The sequence below is a fragment of the Colias eurytheme genome, chromosome 25 (genome assembly GCF_061535395.1).
Source record: "Colias eurytheme isolate Ceu_HAF_F1 chromosome 25, ilColEury1 Martin Lab GWU primary, whole genome shotgun sequence".
NCBI classification, from domain to species: Eukaryota; Metazoa; Arthropoda; class Insecta; order Lepidoptera; family Pieridae; genus Colias; species Colias eurytheme.
In genome coordinates this window covers 2,366,047-2,380,666 of record NC_143004.1, presented here as the reverse complement: position 1 = coordinate 2,380,666, position 14,620 = coordinate 2,366,047, and the positions used below count along the sequence as shown (strand labels likewise).

General features: G+C 31.1%; 2 protein-coding genes across 2 annotated transcripts in view; both read right to left on the bottom strand.

The window, feature by feature from the left end:
* Window positions 1-14,620, bottom strand: part of LOC149897470 (serine protease inhibitor dipetalogastin) — a 211,886-nt gene that overhangs the window by 21,429 nt on the left and 175,837 nt on the right. The window lies entirely within an intron of this gene.
* Window positions 668-13,022, bottom strand: LOC149897481 (organic cation transporter 1-like). Its single transcript, XM_090116458.1, has 12 exons — window positions 12,668-13,022; window positions 7,796-7,980; window positions 6,072-6,114; window positions 5,685-5,795; window positions 5,292-5,395; window positions 4,787-4,980; window positions 3,738-3,858; window positions 3,056-3,191; window positions 2,344-2,887; window positions 1,950-2,081; window positions 1,210-1,391; window positions 668-1,079 (listed from the first exon to the last, which is right to left on the bottom strand). The coding sequence occupies exons 1-12, from the start codon at window positions 12,797-12,799 to the stop codon at window positions 894-896; spliced, it is 2,070 nt and encodes a 689-aa protein (XP_089972584.1). The 5' UTR covers window positions 12,800-13,022; the 3' UTR covers window positions 668-893.

The window sequence follows — 14,620 nt, the reverse complement described above, 5'->3', positions numbered from 1 at the left end:
TCTTAAATATTTTGATTTATTTTATCGGAAATATCTAATTATAGAACAAATACTTGAATAATTTATTTTTAATATTCTACAGCTACAGGGTATTCTGGTAGGTATCTCAAACACTGATCTGTCAAGTGTAGTACCTATTATACCTAAATAATCTTACGACAAACTATACAACTACATACCTTGTTTATTTTATTAATAAAAAATATAATTTTAATCTCTATTTTTAGAGTTTATTAGGGTATAACATGCTTTTTGACCACTACAACTCCTTAGTGACCAAATGATGACTTTAATAATTTTTCCCTTATCTATATGTATTTTGTATATATATTTTATATGTATATAATATTTATTTATATTATGAATACGTATATAATTATACTGTAATATATGCATTTCTTTATATATATATTATTCATACTTTTGCTTTTCTTGTAATTTATATTATTAATTTATACTTATTTTATCATTGCTTCATTTTTAGTCTACACCGCCTACTTGTATTTGTAATTTATTATTGTTTTCCTTGGTTGGGTCACCTGGAAGAGATGGCTCTGTAGCCATAAGGTCACCCATTGTGCAATTTGTTTGTATCTTATTTTATGTTATTTCTTTCAACTGGTGTGTGCAATAAAGTATTCATTCATTCATTCATTAATTCTATAAATTATATAATTATTTACAGGACACAAACATTATCTTTAATATCGAATACCTACTAAGTTTAAAACTTTATTTTTTACTGATTCTTTACCACTTTTTCTAACTCTTTTATTTACAATAATTATTAACCTACCTATAATATATAGCACACATTAGTACAATCAATATATTCTTTACTTATACATATAACATAAAAGTACACACTATCTAATCTACCTAAACTAAAAAATCTAAGATTCATCATCGCTCGGCGGCACGCAGCTGAAGATCTTGAAGTTTCGCCCAAAAACTTCCCCATCTCCTAACGTTTGAGGGAGCGGTCGGTTCAGAGTCTCAGGCAGGAAGAGGGAAGCCAAGCCGGCTAGTAGACTGAGCACTCCTATGATGATTAGAGGGAGAGACCTGAAGATTACGGCCTGTGGAAGTAAGAATTAATAAATAATTAATATTATGAATTAATACCGGCCTAATTGGTCATAAACAATAGCAACATGATTGGTCTGACTGGTGCTTTGCTTTTACGTATTGTCAAGAAATATTCCTTACCAGATACACAATATACGGGCAGGCGAGTAGACCAATCCCAGAGATGAACGACGCAGCTCCCATGGCTTGTGCTCTTAGCACTGTTGGTAGTAACTCCCCGATCTGCACGTAGAATACTGCGAAAGACGCAGCCGCTGATAATCTTCCCAGCATCGCGAGGGACACTGTTATCCAGGGCCATTCTGGAATATAAGTAGTGAATATATTATATCAGTTTATTATAATTATCTATACTAATATTATAAAGCTGAAGAGTTTGTTTCTTTGTTTAATCTCGGGAACTAATGGTCCGATTTGAAAAATTATTTCGGTGTTAGATAGCCCATTTATAGAGGAAGGCTATAGGCTATATTATCTCGCTAAGATCAACGGGAACAGAGCACTGCGGGTAAAACCACGGAGCACAGCTGCTAGTTATTAATAAATTGATGAACCTATCGATATTTCGTAATTTGGACTTGGTATCATGAAAGCTCTGATCTTTTAAGACCTGTTATTTCTGCTCGTAAGGCTTTTACATCTTTCATTGTTGCTCCACTCCTATTGGCTGTAGCCAATTATGATAAAAAAATAGCTTTCGATAATAAATGGACTATGTAACACAAAAATTATTTCTAACTCCACTCGTAACAAGTAATTTCTAAGATGAGCGCGTGTAATCAAACTGACAAACAAACTCTTCAGCTTTACAATATCAGTGTAGATAAAAACAATAGTTTAATAGATGTTAATTATTTTACCTTCGGATACAAAAGCGCAGCAAAGACAAGCAAATCCACCGATGGTCATAAAACTGAAGAACACCCAACGCCGTCCATATCGTTCTATACATTGCCACGCTATAAAATATGATGGTAATTCCACTGCACCACCTGAAACAAATATTTTTTATATATTATGTATCAGGTAATTATCGTATCGACAAAAATTGTAGGAAGCAACTATTATTACTAAAACATCAAATTTATTTCACTTATAGTAAAATTCTTTTAAACTATGCTGCAATAATGATAGTATTTATTTAATTGTTATTTTTATTACTCAGATATTCAAGTGAAAATTACCAGTGATATCTGTTTTGATTTTAAATGGATTTGCAATGTTCATGATCATAATATTTAAAAACATACTCACCAATGAAAAACGCCAAATAATCATTAACTCCCAAATTAGGAGTGTTATAACTTAAACTATTATAAGCTATTCCTAAAGACACCCAATTGAAGGTTAAAATAAAGAACTTTTTCCTTATATTCGGATATCTGAAAACATCCATAGGTGACGCTTCACAATCCCCTTCTGAATTTTGATCATCTATTATTTTACTTGCTATAACATCTTCATCGTCTTCTTGACTTAATATTCTATTGACTATTTGTATGGACTTCCTTCTCAGTGCACTCATAGGTGCTTTTAACGTCTGTTCTTGAATTGTGTCTCTATTTTCATATACTTGAGATTCATTTACACTTACATTACTTAAGTCTTCTTTATCGTTTACTTCATTATTTACATTCAATACTATATGAGGTTCATTAGTTTCACTTGTATCAGTTACTTTGATAAAATCAGGTTTAAATGTGATCATATTGCTTATTCGTCTATCTCTATTTAGTGTATTACCATTTGGAACTATTAATAAATGGTCTTCTTGCATTTCTTCGTCTTTTACTTTTTTCTGTAAGTTTATAAGTATAGTTAAATATATTCTGAATTGTGCACATTATAGTTTCAGATTTAATAAATTTATTTCAATATTAAGTCAAAGGAAAAGTTTGCAACGTAATTTGTAAAAAGTATGATATACAACTTATTATTACTTAATAAGTAATAGCTTTTAACTTACATGAAGTGTGATAAGAAAACCGCGAGGCAAAGAAATACCATTTTTCTTTGCTATATTTATAAATACTCTTTCTGCATCCGCTATTCTGCCCCTTCCAACTAACCATCTTGGAGATTCTGGTAGTATCCAAAAATATCTAGAAATTTCGAAATAGTAATGTGATTGTTCATAATAATACAATTAGACTATCAGTATGATGAATGTTTTCTGCTATAACAAGATCTGCTAACGTGTTAGATGTAGCATTATTGGATTAAATAAAGAAATACCTGTTCTTATTCATGTTAACTCTGAGTATTAAACATTTTAAGAACCATATAAGAATACTTTATTCTATAAGTACTATAAGCTTGATGAAAGTTCTTGCTATAATAAGATCAATTATATAAATGGTGACGTGTCTGATCCAGGATTATTGGATTAAATAAAGAAACGATATACGCAATTGCATCTATATCCCTAAGTCTTAATACTTACTTATTTATATTAATAAGTATTGTGAATACGTATACATATAATATGTTCTGACCTACATATTCTCAACTAAGTTAATTCGGAATATTCAACATTTTAAGAACCACACAAGAAGGCTTTCACAATATAAATAATGAATTTTGTAAATATGTAACTACAAGAAGCTAATGAATTGATATAATAAATTTTGAAAAGAAAATAAACTAACCCATATAAAAAGATGAATGGTAGACTCGTAGCCAGAGATAGATGGAACCAGTCTCGGATCACATATGCCACAGCAGCCAATAAGCACATACCAGTTGCAAAGAGCATGCCCACTACAATACCTGGAATTATATTTACAAAATAAACCGTTGCAGCAGTACGTTCCTGTTTTCTAGACGAATATGTAAAAAATTATTCTATCTTCTAGAGGCAGAAGACGACAAAAGACAAATGAAACAATAAATTATAACATTTTGATAGAAAATCGAAATTACAAGTAGTGGCTTTGAAAAAAATATAAGTATCTACTAAAACTAAATTCAATTTTTATGGTTTATTCTAGGGAAAGAATTTGTTCACCAGTATATACATATATATTTGAGATATAAAAATATATCTTTAAGAGTCTTTTTAGAATTACTAATATTACATAATATTTAGATGCGTTTTGATTGCATAACATTAATTACCTATTAAAGATACGTTAAAAATATATTAATTAGTCGCCTATTCTTGACCTTTATCCTTTTACTAATTATTGTTAGGAAAAATCCACAGCACGATATTAAGAATCATTTTACGGAAGGTCCCGTCCGATTAGGGCCCTTCTGGCCTCCTCCACTCAAGCGACAGCTCAAGCCGAGGTTCGTGGTCCCCGTCAAGGGGGGACGCCCTTGTGCATGTCGCTACCAGGGTGAACCTTCAGTTCACCCCCGCGTCCGCGTTAAAATGTAGAAGCCCTTCTGGCTAACATTGAGACACCACACACAAAAAAAAAAAAAAAAAAAATTACGGAAGGAACGTAATAAAATCATCCATTTGTTTCTTTTCAATCGCCTTCAAAAAAGAGGTTCTCAATTCAAGTGATTTTTTTCGACTTGTTTGTTTGATTTGAACTTTCTACTGCGTGAACTGTTTATACTGATTCTTTTTCGTTTAATAGCCCCTGTGTGGTCCCATATAACTTTGATCTAGTTCTATCAATTTGAAGGCGGTAATATTTTTGTCAAAAATTTAAAATTTGTTAAAAGTTAAAAATTAGCGCCTCACCTGCATTCGTTCTTTTGGCTGGAGGCATCAATTCCAAAGCCAATATAAATGGTAGCTGATACAACGCTGGGAAGAACAACCCACAAAGTATTCTTAGACCACTGTATATCCAGTAATTACCAGGGAATGATGTGGATATAGATATCGGAACTTCTAGAAAGATCATGAGTAGGATTGTCGGACGACGACCGTATCTGAAATTGTTCAGATACTTACCGTAGAAAATTGCTCATTCGTGAAAGAAACTTGAATTACTTATAGCTTAAAACATAGCTATATGAGAATTTGCATAAATATATATTTTTATTTATAAACAACGCGACTATGAATGAAGATATCTCTGAAAGCGCGTTTGTTACGGTTTAAAAAATGAAGTTAAAATATCATATTTAACACTTTTTGAAGGTTCATACATTATTTTTGTCATTTTATCTGGCAGATTTAAGGTAAATAGAACATATCCAGTACTCGTTATCAATATTATCAAAGTAATATAAATTCATACCTGTCAGACATCCAGCCAAAAAATAGGTTTCCAAAGATGGAACCAACCCAAAACAAAGAGTTGCTCGTCCTGGGTACCCAGTCTTTATCGCATACCAGAAGATACTGTAAATATTGTAATTGTACACTTATTTCAAGTTTTATTAATCTATTCTTATTCATATGAGAGTATGTTTGTGTTTATGATTTTTGTAAAATCCTCTTTAGAAGTGGAAGTACCGAACGGATTTTAAAACTGTATTTCGTAAGTTTACTCCGTTCCAACCGGGATGAAGGCCACGATGGCCTCCTGCTTATTACCGATTTATTCAGTTAAGTTTTATATTTGTAATTATAATGAAAACTAAATTTATAATGCACAACACAATAAAAAAAAATCCTATATCTATATTACCTCAGTAACTAAAGTCCTTTTGTATAATTCTGAGCTGAAAGTCCACCCATGGCGACATGGCGTCGGCTCCTTACTTCTTACTGTTAATATAGCTTCTTCTATTATCGATAACTGGAAAGAAATAGTAATTACTATTTATTACACTATGTTACTAACTATATCCAAATATTAAGCAAAAGCTATTAGACTACAGGCCCATGTTGAAAAAATTATGGGTCATTTGAACCACCAGGTGACCTATCTAGAACGATATAAGAGCATAAAATAATAAGATTCAGCACTATGCTGTCACTTGTAAGCTGTCCTCCTGAGTGCAGATGAGAATTCGAAAGTACAGGTAGAGATTTTTTGTACGGCCGCGGCGTTGCGGAATAATGGATTAAAAGCAGTATTGAAATAGTATGACACAGATGCCGTATTCTCATCTGCACTCAGGTGGACAGCTTACAAGTGACAGCCAAGTGCTAAATCTTATTATTTTATGCTCTTATATCGTTCTAGATAGGTCACCTGGTAGTTCAAATGACCCATAAATTTTTCAACATGTGCCTGTAGTCTATATTAGATTTGATATTTACGAGTATCGCGATACATCGTTGTTTTATATCAAAATACAGATTTTGTCGAATATTCGCAATGATGGATTTCACAATGACCATATTCCTTGCTTAGAAATTAATAAATAGGGTTTAAATTTGTATCATTACCGGTATTGTTTGAGGCTTTTCTTCATAATAAGTCGTATTTAGCTGCGGTTGTGATCTGAAATACGAAAGAAAATTTGAAATGATTTCAATTATTTAATAGAAAGTTAAATTTCCAAGATAAGGCTCTATTTTATTTATTTCACTATTTATTGCACACACAAAAGAAGTAGAGACACATAAAGTACAAATAAGAGGAAAATATGTACAAACCACAGTACAAACGGTGGCCTTATCGCTAGGTAGCGATCTCTTCCAGGCCACCGTAAGTAATATGGTTGGTGGCTCTATGTCACTTTACAGTAGATAATCCGGACAAATTAGGACAACATATTATAGTAGTTTAATTATAATAAATTCGTAGCCAGACCAAAATTGAGGGGACTAAGAATAAAAACATTATTTTTGAGGTGGGGCCGTATGATGACCTCTTATTTCCAGACAGTTTACGCTCTGAATTGAACTGACTGGCAAATTCATATAATACCATAATTAACCATGGCTGGCTATTGCGTTCATAATATGAATTTTTTTTTTCTTTTATTTTTTTAATGTGCCTGGAAATAAGAGGTTATAATACGGCCCCTGGTTTCAACCTCAATACATCAAATTGATGATCGAACTGCTCTAACAAACGAGGCAGTGTAAAAGGGAACGTGTTTTAAACCTAATGTATGAATAGTAATAATAGATAATAATACCAATAGACACGAATGTAGGGCAAAGACCCGCAAATTTCCTTGGACTATAGCCAAACACACAAATCAAAATTCATCACACGTTAACTTCCAATACAAATAGTATTTAAATCAATTTAAAAGGCATTTAAAACACGTACAATTTATCTGTAATCTTGACCAACTTTATAAAAACAGGTTCTGTGTTGTGGTTATGTGTTTTGCGTATTGAAATGTAAGGGACTGCAATTGCTTCTATAAAATTACGTTATTAATGACTGAGTTTAAATGTATGTTTATGAAAATATGAACAATGAACTTTTATTATTTCTTGTTCTATTTCTTCATTCATAGATCTACATTATGTTTAGAAATGTGCTTCCGTTAGTGTTAATTTGTTTATTATTGACTGCCTACATTTACAGAATTTCATTCGAAGATCTGCCGCGATTCCAACTCTGCCTTGTCGTGGTTGAATATTTTCTATTCTTTTAAAAATTATCTTTCATACATTCTAAAACCGGCTACTCACCTACCTGCCGCAAGGGCAGTATTCGAATTGTACCCTAAATTGCCTCCTTAATTGTGATGTGTATAGGCAAACAGGGGCAAATTAGAGAACAGCTGAAATTTCTCCGACCAACCGAGATCGTTCCAATATTGCGGCAGGTACGTGAGTAGCCGGCTTTTCAAACTTTCATGTTTATAATACTAGGATAGTAGGATATACCTATCAATAAGTCTATGTAAAACGCTAAAGAACTCCTCCGAATCAACGTTATACGCTGAACAAGTTTCATACACCCCATGTTTGCCTGGTACCGTCAGGTTGCGGTAGAGCTGGTCTTCGAGATCCAGGATATTTAGTTCTGGAGGTGCAGCACACCAGTGTTCTGGAGATGCGTTTGTGAACACCTGAAAGTTTGATAATTATCGTAAGAAAATCAAGAAATAACATTAAAATACTTCATGGAAATGGCATACACATTAAGGCATACAGTAAGTAAGATGTACCAAAAAGGGTTTAGTGTAAGCAAATGTAACATCCGAAATAGAACCTAATGGTAATAACTAATAAGTAGTTATTAGTTTTATTACAAAAGTATATATTAAATTATTTGTAAAAAGTTTGGAAAATAACAATATCTTTTCAAGAAAAATCCGTATTAAAAAAAGATGTTTCGTGGAATAATAAAGAGGAACACAAAAATAGCTTATAAATAATATTTACACTCCATTTATAATAATCGGAGCACACAATAATCTAAATACATACACTGATTTCAGAAAAACAAACAACTCTGAATCGAGACATTTGTTTGGCATTAGCTGTGTTAACTTGTACGCGCAGTCAAAACATACTTGTAATACATAATATTATTTACGCGCAATTTATTATGGTGCACACAAACGTGGACACTTAGATGAACAATTAAATGAATTAGTATTGTTTTAGGATCGAATACTAGTCGATATATAGATATCCTACGAAGTTCTAGTTCGACGATCACTATGACATTAATTGGTAGATTCTCAGTTTAACGAAGATGTGCGATCACCATAAAATATATATTTTGCTAAACTTAATAACATCTTAGAATAGAAATTTCTCAATGGAAAATTTGCAATGCGAAATATGTAACATACTTGGAAGTAAGATTTCGTAAGAGTAGAAAGAATACATTTTACAGGGAAATGATATGAAAATTGTAATATAGAGAATGTAATAAATAAAAAAAATATACTGCTATTTATTGTTGTGTTAATATTTAAAAGCTCTCCTGAAGAGCAACATATTTTTTTACCACAACAAAAATCGTGTAGAATGGAGGTCGACACGCTGTTGACAGAAAAAAGATGCGGTATTTTTTAATTTTAATTAACGGTTGTTTATTGATTCATGATAATGTAATCTTCTTATATATAAAAATGAATCGCAAAATGTGTTGGTAAGCGCATAACTCGGGAACGGCTGAACCGATTTCGATAATTCTTTTTTTATTATATTCCTTGAAGTACGAGGATGGTTTTTATGTAGAGAAAACGTAAATATGTACCACGGGCGAAGCCGGGGCGGACCGCTAGTCTTCTTATATATAAAAATGAATCGCAAAATGTGTTGGTAAGCGCATAACTCGAGAACGTCTGAACCGATTTCGATAATTCTTTTTTTATTATATTCCTTGAAGTACGAGGATGGTTCTTATGTAGAGAAAACGTAAATATTATGTACCACGGGCGAAGCCGGGGCGGACCGCTAGTGTAAAATATATATGACTAGATAATGTAGGTAGTCTAGTTTATAATTTGCTTGTTGTTTTTGTAATTGATAAGCTTCGCTTTGGTTAAAACGGATCAAAGAATATCATCCATTAATTTTAATATTGTATTTTTGAATTATGTAATTAAAATAAGCTTATTACTTATTTTTGTGTGCATTTTTATTAATACAAAATTATTTGCGGTCGAATTGAAAATGTAGAGAACTATCTCTTCATTTTAATATCTTGTTACCGGTATAAATGTTTTTTTATAATAATTATTATCGACATTAAGCAAATCCTATTATTTATATTTTAACAAGTTAATGCCAAAATGTGTTTATTTGGAAGAACTTATAAATAGTTTACATAATTTATTATAGAATTGATTTACACATAGTTGTTAATATTTACTTCTCGAGTAGTGTATAATATGTAAATTAGAATAAGATCTACTGTAACTACATCGTGCCACATAAGGATAATTCAAATTAGCATAGTTAGCAAAAAATAGTAAGTCAATTTCTTCAATTTTCTTTTTTTGCGTTTATTTTTTATTGACATAAACTTATACAAACATAAACTCCCAAAGGTTTAAACCACCGAGATATATGTATAGTACATATATCTCGATGGTTTAAACACGTTTAAACGAATACAACAAACAAAAAGTTCGATTTTTCATTCAAAAAGTATTATTTGCTTATTGCACGCCTCATAAGCGAAGCGTTGAGGTGGGTACTACTGTCACTTCGCGCAAAACATCTGATTTTTCAAACTTAAAATGTCTTTATGTATCATACATTGCACTTGTAAGATAATACATACACACACATATTAAGAAAAAACACTATTTTTAACGTTCATGATATTTTTGATGTCATTTTTGTTATTTAAACTAGTTAAAAAACAGTTTAAAAAAGTTCTGTCTTGGACGTCCGTGTGTCTGTATGTGCGGATCCTTTTTCTTGTTAACACGATAGCGACCGAAATACTTTACTAATCGAGTCTTTTTTTTTCTCTTACGCTTGAGTATGCTCAGGAATAGAACCCTTTCATTTTTCAGGGTCTGATTCGATGTGGTTTAATTGTTATTAAATAAACAAAAATAATAATTAATAAATATTTATTTAAAAAAAATTATGAGGCGTGCACTTTTGGATTTTCCAAATTATTTTTTTCTCTTACGCTTGAGTATGCTCAGGAATAGAACCCTTTCATTTTTCAGGGTCTGATTCGATGTGGTTTAATTGTTATTAAATAAACAAAAATAATAATTAATAAATATTTATTTAAAAAAAATTATGAGGCGTGCACTTTTGGATTTTCCAAATTATTTTTTTCTCTTACGCTTGAGTATGCTCAGGAATAGAACCCTTTCATTTTTCAGGGTCTGATTCGATGTGGTTTAATTGTTATTAAATAAACAAAAATAATAATTAATAAATATTTATTAAAAAAAAAATTATGAGGCGTGCACTTTTGGATTTTCCAAATTATTTTTTTTTGCACATGTTTTTTTTTGTGCATTTTTTACTTATAATATTTTTCCTCCATAAAGTTTAGATTTTAATAACTCCTTCATTATTAATTAATTAGACGCAGACACACACACACAAACATTCCATTATTACCTATGTTTTAAAATATAACATACACACGCATGTGTGAGTGCCCTAATATGATTATTGGAATGCTAATAACAAACATACCAATTACAATATTATTGCGTTCCTACAATAAACAAGGGTTATGCAAATATTCATTTTAATACAAATAGTCGTGTTTACTTTATAATAAAGTGTAAAGTATCTCTTTTATCTAGTTTATAAGCATTCGTGATGTATAAATGGATACGATTATGAAGACAAAAGCATGACAGAGTAAGTAAGATATTTTCGACTTGCATCTAGCCCTGGCACCGTCTGGGTAACATTTTTTGCAAGTTTTTTTTTATATATTAAATGTAATTATTCTAAATGGAGAGTGGAGACCATGTCATGGTGGAGACATATCCATCAAATTAGAAATAATTAAAATCGTCGACTGTTTTCGAGTTATAAGTTGTGTATCTCTACCGTGTAACTAATACTTGAAGTTTATTAATAAACAAAATATGTATTAATTCGATATTGAGATTCTTTTAATCAGTATACTATGTATGATTGAGCGGTAAATTGTGCATATACAGGGTGTCCCACTGTTGGTATACTAAGCTCAAAGGAAGTTATAGTTTTGCATACGCTGAGTACGTAAAAAATACTTATAAAATTCCAGACGCATTCTTTTTTCAAATAGATGAATTCTTAAAACTCTATGTGTACACCCCAAAAAAGCAACCCGCCCAACTTTGCCATCCGCACGTGAGCTATCGTTAAAGATTATGTTTTCATAGACAAAATGCTCACATTAGAGAAGCGGTATATGCCGGCTGCTTTGTTTAAGTATTTTTTACGTTATCAGTGTATGCAAAACTACAAGTCCCTTCGCGTTTAGTATACCAATAGTGGGACACCCTGTATAAATGAGACTTTGAAACTCTAATCTTGAAATAAATGTCCGTTGAAATTATCCGTAAAATACTATTTTAATCAATTGAAGAAACCAAGCTGAAAACTGAATCATTTGGAACATCGATAAAATTTAATTTAAAATATTATACAATAGAAAAAAGAGATTTTTCCTTATATTTGTCGCAAGACATAATATTGTATGGAATCGACCTAATAAATTAAGTACCTAATAAATAGTGAAGAGATGTACAGAGATAAATAAATTCATTTCACACTTAAGCCTTATCTTAATCTATCTTAATCCGGATTAAGCTGATATTTCGCATGATTAGTTTATTATTTATCAATATTGTGCAAGTAGCTCATGAGAAAAACCAAAGGAGCAAGTCATGGTAGACCTATACTATTATATAGATAGCTCTATCATTTATCCACACTGAAAATTATACTGCCTTAAGACATAATGGTAACATTCCTGTACCTATATACACCGATCTTCTCTTCAATTATACATATCTTCTTCTCTCTTTATCAATTATACACCGACTTCAAAAAAGAGGTGTTTATAAATCCGACTCTATTTCATTTTAATATAACAAGTTCAAAAAGTTAAGTTTTCGATGATAATATTGTTTGTTTTGTTTCATATTTAATAGTAAGCGCTAGCTTTGTTAGAACTAACAACTATATTACTATGATCTATATCACTATTTCAAAGAAGAATTGGAAGATAATGATGTCAAAGAAGATGATGAAGAAAGACGAAGACGATGATGATAATGAAGGAGATGAGATTAGAAGAATTACAAGATGAAATATTATGATTACCTGTGAAAAAACCAAGAACGACGTGGGTATAGCGGCCAGACCACAGAGCAGATAGAACAGCAGCACATGCCACCACCCCGACCTGGTGGCCAGGATGGTAGCGTCGTCCAGTTCCTTCGTCCACGACGACATCACCTCACACTCTGAGTCCGTGGAAACATTTTTGTGGTAACCCTATGTTTAGGTGTTTTGTGACAACCCTATGTGTAAAGGTGAGTGCACACTTGCATTGTTTATTTGTAAATTTAACAGTTTATTTATTGTTGAATTACTTTTTTTGTGACAATTAAAAAGGACCACTAATTAGACAATGTTCTTCATTATTAAATTTTGCACTCAATGTACCGTTTTATTTCGATTTGTTAAAATCCAGCACTTATTTATGTGTCTCTATCACTGCGCATTATTTTGTGTTCTTATTTATTTTATTTCACTTTAAAAATCACAATATAACACCATAAACAGTATAACTACGCGTAATTTAATTTTAAACACACAAGCTTTTTCACAAAAAATCTTGTCACACACTATTATCAACTCTCATGTAAATTAAAAATATCAAACAATTTTAGGACGAGTCATAATTAGTAAGATAAAATCGTATATAATATTGTTTTGATAAATGTTTGAACACGAGCGCGCTTCCCGGCCGCGGCGGTTCATTTGACACTAAACATTCGAAACTAATATGTATTTCAATCACCAATTCGTTTAAGGTGCGTTAACACTATATGACAATAAATTTTAATATAGATATTTAAAAAAAAACTGGTACGATATGTGTCCTAGTAAATGAAACAAATCTAATACTATCCTTCTTATATTACAGATCTGTAAGTTTACTTTTTTGGATGATTTTTGATCTTTCATTATTATACGACAAATAATACTAATATTCATACAAATTGTTGTATTAAGTAGTAGTATTATTAGTATGCAGAAAGATAATTGCTGGCTTATTATAGGCATCATGCATAATCTAAAGAAGGAATTACTCCCTGCCCCCCTAGTCAAGTGGCTTTCTGTTAGCGTAGCGTTCAATAGAAGCCACTTGACTAGGGGGGTGGGTCTAGCAACGATTTCACCAAAATTGTTTTAATACCCGACTGCGCCGAGAGAATAAGGTATGTATTATTAACTGTATGTTTGCACGTTTTTTAACCTATAATTCTGTAGCTTTTATACAGAAACGATTTAGATGAAATATTATTTGGTCCTCTGTCATTTCGTGCTTGCTTGACTCTATGTAGAGATTTCTATCTCTACATAGAGTCAAGGCCAGCCTCGTATTTATTCCAATAATTGTAAGAGCCAATTAATAGCAATATTTTTTTTAAATCAAATTCATAATTAGCTGAAACTCCAGCTATAAATATGGTTAAACCAGAAATTAATATTAATATTTTAGAAAAAAATAGTACCCTCTAATAAATTTCTAAAACGAATTAATAAATAAACCCCAGCTGTAGTGAAAAGACCATCTTATACGTTGCACTTTAAGGAATATCAATTTCGTATTACCTAAATTTAACATTATTTTCAGATATTATGAAAAATCTGTGTGAAAAATAGTAATGTCTGGCATACATTGGATGTTGGCAACCATCCAAAAAATAAATACGGAAACGATTTACAATGTGGATGATAGCTCATTTGTCAAAACGTGACGACGTTTTTACAGTAAATGCTTCAAATATAATATTTTTTTTTACTTTTTTCTATGAATTAAAGAAAAATGTCTTGTGTTTAATATATTTTTCTTGTTGAAGAGATTATATTATTTTTAATACTTTTATTTTCTTTAAGAGAAAAATAAAACTTGTAGTCTTATGTTAATCTTGAAGATATAATGCTATAATTTGTGTTTACTATTGCAATGAAAAATAAAAATATATGAATACATTAACTATGATATTTAGTATTTTGAATATCTATATTTTACCATCCGTTTAT